The sequence below is a fragment of the Myotis lucifugus genome, unplaced genomic scaffold (genome assembly GCF_000147115.1).
Source record: "Myotis lucifugus unplaced genomic scaffold, Myoluc2.0 scaffold_961, whole genome shotgun sequence".
Lineage (NCBI taxonomy): Eukaryota > Metazoa > Chordata > Mammalia > Chiroptera > Vespertilionidae > Myotis > Myotis lucifugus.
Genome location: NW_005872009.1, coordinates 120,198 through 125,335, shown reverse-complemented (window position 1 = coordinate 125,335; position 5,138 = coordinate 120,198). Strand labels below are relative to the sequence as shown.

At 46.3% G+C, this 5,138-nt stretch overlaps 1 protein-coding gene across 1 annotated transcript in view; it reads right to left on the bottom strand.

Moving 5' to 3' along the window:
• CUNH3orf84 (chromosome unknown C3orf84 homolog) overlaps positions 1-878 on the bottom strand; it is a gene marked incomplete at its 3' end in the record, with an annotated part of 7,526 nt that extends 6,648 nt beyond the window's left edge. The window contains exon 1 of the mRNA XM_023747753.1: positions 858-878. Coding sequence (XP_023603521.1) covers positions 858-878 — 21 coding nt within the window. The remainder of the gene's footprint in view (positions 1-857) is intronic.
• Between the last annotated feature and the right edge of the window lie 4,260 nt (positions 879-5,138).

The window sequence follows — 5,138 nt, the reverse complement described above, 5'->3', positions numbered from 1 at the left end:
GAGTTAAAAATCAATGTGGTAGCCACGGACAGATTATATGAAAACCCAAGAAAAAAGACAAAGAACAAGAGACTTGAGGTATATTTGTTCTAATGAGCAGGGGGAGAGAGTGACGCCGGACTCCACGACACGGACTCCTTGGGGGGGGGGGCCAGGGGGGAGCCGAGTGACCTCCCAGGGGGCCTCGAGGGGCGTTTCCAGGGCCCAGGCTTCCTCGCTGGAGCGGCGCCTTGGGGCTCCTGGCCCCGCGCCTCCCTGCGAGGGCGGCGGCGCTGGTCCTGCCGGGAGCCCGGCTTTCTCGGGTGCCCCCCCCCTAGTCTGGCAGGGGAGGCGGGAAGGGAGTCAGCCCGGCAGCGGGGTGGACGGGAAGCCGACGGGTGGCGCGGGGCCTCTGGGTGAAGCGCTGGAGCGGAGAAGGGGGCGGGTCGAGGCCGGAGGGGCCGCTGTCTGAGGGGACCTGTTGCGACCCCGGGGAGGAGCGGGGACACCGAGGCCTGGGCGCCTCCTGAAGGCGGCAGAGGGGGCTCTGCGCCCCGAGGCCCCTCTCAGCCCGCGTCCCCCAGGCCCTTCCTGTGGAAATGGCCGCGCTCTTGACTCACTCACCTTCACTGGGGCGCCTCCTTGCCGAGGACCGAGGGGGGGAGAGCCCCCGGAAACCCACTGCGCCTCCCGTGGCCCCCTGAGCAGGGCCCGCCTCCTCACTGGGCGAGGAGCGCTGACCGGGAGCGGGCGGGCGGGCGGGCTGGTGACCGCAGAGCCGGGGACACAGACCCTGGAACGAGTGCGGCGCCCCGGGGCTCAGCGGGTGGCGCAGGTCCCAGGCAGCAGGGGGTCCTGGTTCCTTCCGGTCGGCGCACCTGCCCGGGTTTCGGGCCCATCCCCAGTCCCGGCCCATCAATGATGTTTCTATCCCCCCGCCCCCCCTAAAAACAAAACACTTTTTTTAAAAGACAAGAAAGCTAAACACTAAATCAAAAGGAAGTTAGATCTGGAACTAGGGAAGCACATGCTATAGAAATGACTCCTCCCATCAGCAGAGACAAGTGGAAGACAAGAGGGTTTGTCTTGTAGATTAGTGATAATGGCCTTAAATAATGGTCTGAATCTAGACAGGAGGAGGAGGGATTTCTGCTAATGTGGGTAGAAGAAAAAACTCGGCCCTGGCTGGTGTTGCTCAGTGGCTAGAGCGTCAGCCTGCAGACTGAAGGGTCCCGGGTTTGAGTCCAGTCAAGGGCACGTGCCCGGGTTGCGGGCTCCATCCCCAATGGGGGGCGTGCAGGAGGCAGCCGATCAATGATTCCCTCTCATCAATGTTTCTATCTCCCTCTTGGAAACATTATATATAGAAAAAACTTGGGCTGTCAAAGAAATAAGTAAACCTGAGTCAGGAATCTGATATTCAATTCACCTTCTTAAAATATGTAGTAAGTCTGTGCTGATCTAAGGACCTGAAATGTAATAATTAAAAACAATCATATATTTTTAAATCTGTGGATACTTGGAAAGTTTTGCTCCATTGTCTTAATTTAGATCCCAAGTATTTTTCCCCTCTAATTTAACAGTAAATCTTTTCTGAGTATCTATTAGGTGCCATGTACAATTTCTAGATTCTGGGAACATAGCAGTAAACAAAACAGACAAAAATTCCTGTTCTCAAAGAGGTTAACATTATATTCCAGCAGGCCTGGGTGTGCTTGCTGATGTAAAACAAGATAAAATATATAGTGTATTAGAATGGTGATGTGCTGTGGAGAAAAAGCAAGGGAGAGATACAGTGGTTGTTGAGGTATGATTTTGAATAAATAATCGAGAGAGCACCTAAAGGAGGTGGGGAGGCCTATGATGTTGGTATCTGAGCAAGGAGTGAACCAAGTGGAGGGAACAGGGAGTTGAAGTTGGGGTGTGCCCAGCAAGGGGGAGCAGCAGTGAGAAGACCCATAAGGGGTGTGGGATAGAGTGCAGATGAGAGGCAAAGCTGAGGGGAGATTGCAGAGGACACTGAAGGCGATCGGGAGCACGCTGCCTTGTGTGTTGAGGAGGGTAAAGCAGTGGAGCAATTGAGCAAAGGGGTAACCTGACTTAAGGTTCGAGTGACTGACTGCTTTGTAGAGAAGAGAATGTGAAGTGGGATAAGGGGAAACCAGTTTGGAGGTCATTGCAGCCGTCCAAGCTGGTGGCAGTAGAGTAGGGGTGTCAGGTTTAGCAAATAAAAGTATAGGCGACCCGTTTGGTAAAGTACATCTAACCACTGTGCTGTACACCTGAAACCAATACAAAATTATATTGAAAATTATAATTGAAAAATTAAAAAAATATAGGAACCTAGTTAAATTTGAATTTCAGGTAAACAATTATATATATTATACTAGTGGCCCAGTGCACGAATTCGTGCACATTGAAAGGAAAATAATTAGAATATTTTAATATCGCTATTTGCCCTTTCTCTATAATAGAAGTGTCAACCAAATTCATGACTGACAGTGACAGATGGAAACACGTGTGCGATTGGCGCCAGCAAGAGCTTTATATGTATCGCACGTGCACGAGTCAACTTAGCCTTTTATAGATATAGAACAGGGGTCCTCAAACTACGGCCCGCGGGCCACATGCAAATACAAATATTGTATTTGTTCCCATTTTGTTGTTTTACTTCAAAATAAGATATGTGCAGTGTGCATAGGAATTTGTTCATAGTTTTTTTTTAAACTATAGTCCAGCCCTCCAACGGTCTGAGGGACAGTGAACTGGCCCCCTGTTTAAAAAGTTTGAGGACCCCTGCTATAGAACAAACTTGCTTAATTAGACCTGCTTTCTGATTTAGCTAAACTTTTTCCAGCCCAGTGAAGCACCCCAACTTCCCTTTTAGGTAATTGTCAGCAACACAGCAGTAAATATCAACACAAAGCTTATTATTGTAGATCACGCAGGGAGAACAAAGGGTAAAATATTTAACTGCAGCAGTGTTTGACTATATTCTGTGCAGTGAGAAAACCTGAAGTCATTTTCAAGGTCCACCATTTCTTTTCAGTCGGGTCAAGTTTCTAAGCTTTCTAAATCTCCGTTTTCTGGCTAATTAAAACAGGATTCCACCGAGTCTCCTATCCACCTACTGCAGGACTTCTGTGAGGATCAAATGAAATGAGGCACGGGAAAACGCTTCACAAACATTTGATTAAAGTGTAAAATGTTTGCACCTGGCTATAAAGCAAGTGGTGTTCATGGGCTGAAAAAACTCCAAGGAGGCTAGTTGCTAGGGAGAGGAAGCCGGGCATTGCTATGTGACATCATTACCCAGATGGAGGGAAGGACACAGCATATTAGCCTTTTATATAGATACTTTTTAAATTAAAAATTTTTTTTGTTAATCCTCACCTGAGGATAATTTTCCATTGCTTTTCAGAGTGTGGGAGGGAGGAAGCAGGTGGGAGAGAGAGAAACACATGAGAGATATAGTGGGGCCTTGACTTACAAGTTTAATTCGTTCCATGATGGAGCTCGTAACTCAAATTACTTGTATGTCAAATCAAAAAGTGAACAAGTGAGACACGTGATGCTGGGCTGATGTTGTGGCATTCACTGTGACGTTCGCTGTGCCAACTAGCGGTGGTGTATCTGAAGCTGGCTCATAACCCGAATTTTAGCTCGCAACTCAAAGCAAAAAAATCAGCCGAGAGACGGCTTGTATCTCGATAAACTCGTTAGTCGGGACACTCGTAAGTCAAGGCCCCACTGTATATCGATTGGTTGCCTCCTAAGCAGGTATGTACCCTTGACTGGAATCGAACCCGAGACCCTTCAGTCCAAGGGCTGATGTGCTAACAGCCAAAGCACCTAGGGCTCTTCTGCCCATTTTTAATCATTTGGCATTTGTTTTTTTGGATTGATTTGTACACCCCCTGCTGGGGATTGAGCTGCAACCCAGGCATGTGCCCTTGACCAGAATCGAACTCGGGACCCTTCAGTCCACAGCCCAATGCTCTATCCACTGAGCCAAACTAGCTAGGGCTATATAAGTTCTTTATACATTTTGGATATTAAACTTTTATTAGATATGTGATTTACAAATATTTTCTCCCATTCTGTAGATTGCCTTTTATTTTGTAATGTCTCCTCTTTCATTTATAAATTTATTTGAGGATAAAGATACCTGTCTCACAAAATCATTAACCTTGTATCTTGCAATGTACCTAGCACTGCACCTGGCATAAAGCGGGCTGTGTAGATGTATCTTGCAATGTGTCTAGTGCTGTGCCTGGCACATACTTAATCCTGTGGTGTATACTTCACATTCTTGCAAAAGGAGTGGTTATAAACACCCAAATTCGTGTTTTCCTAGAAGATTAGGAAACTTCAATGTAACAGGTTTCTCTACAGAAGATTAAATTATATAAAAAGTATACTAAATGTCTATATTTGTTCAGAACTTGTTTTATTCAGATCTATGTTGGAACAGTATTTGATATTTGATCATATGTCTACCATATGTGTAGGAATCAATGGTAATATGTAATGATACATATAAATGTTCTGTGAGACCAGAGAGACAAAATTTAGAAATTGGGCTTGTTTCATGAAATCCGGGCTATATGCCCATCACAAGGAACTGTGTATCATATGCAGAGTATGGTATTGGCAGTGGCAGAGGAGGCAGCTGCTCAGGAGAGGTGTGGGAAGGCTTTTGCACAAAGCGCTCGCTCTTAGTCCAGCTCCTTTATGCCCAAACCCTCAGCTCTCCTGGCATTCCGAGACCCTATCATCCAGGAAGAACCACTTATACATTAAATCATTGTATCAAGGCAATGAAGTGGGATGTATTGGGCTTTTCCTAAAAGCGGATTGTTAGTCGGTGGCAAGAGAAAAGACCTAGAGAGCAGAGGATGGAAGTCCGATTTCCTATTTCACAGGTGACTGGGCTCTCTCTGGTGGTATCAAGAAGGAGAGAAATTTCTACATAGTTTAACAACAGAGAATGCCTGTTTCTGGCTCATAGGTAATGGGACTTTTCACTAATTGGATGAAAATATAACTACTGAAATGTCCTCATCTACGTATCATCACCAGTAAAGCAATCTTGGGGGGATTATATTAACCTTTTAAATTAATGTTTCTCTTTTTTAAAATAGGAATAATCATAAGAA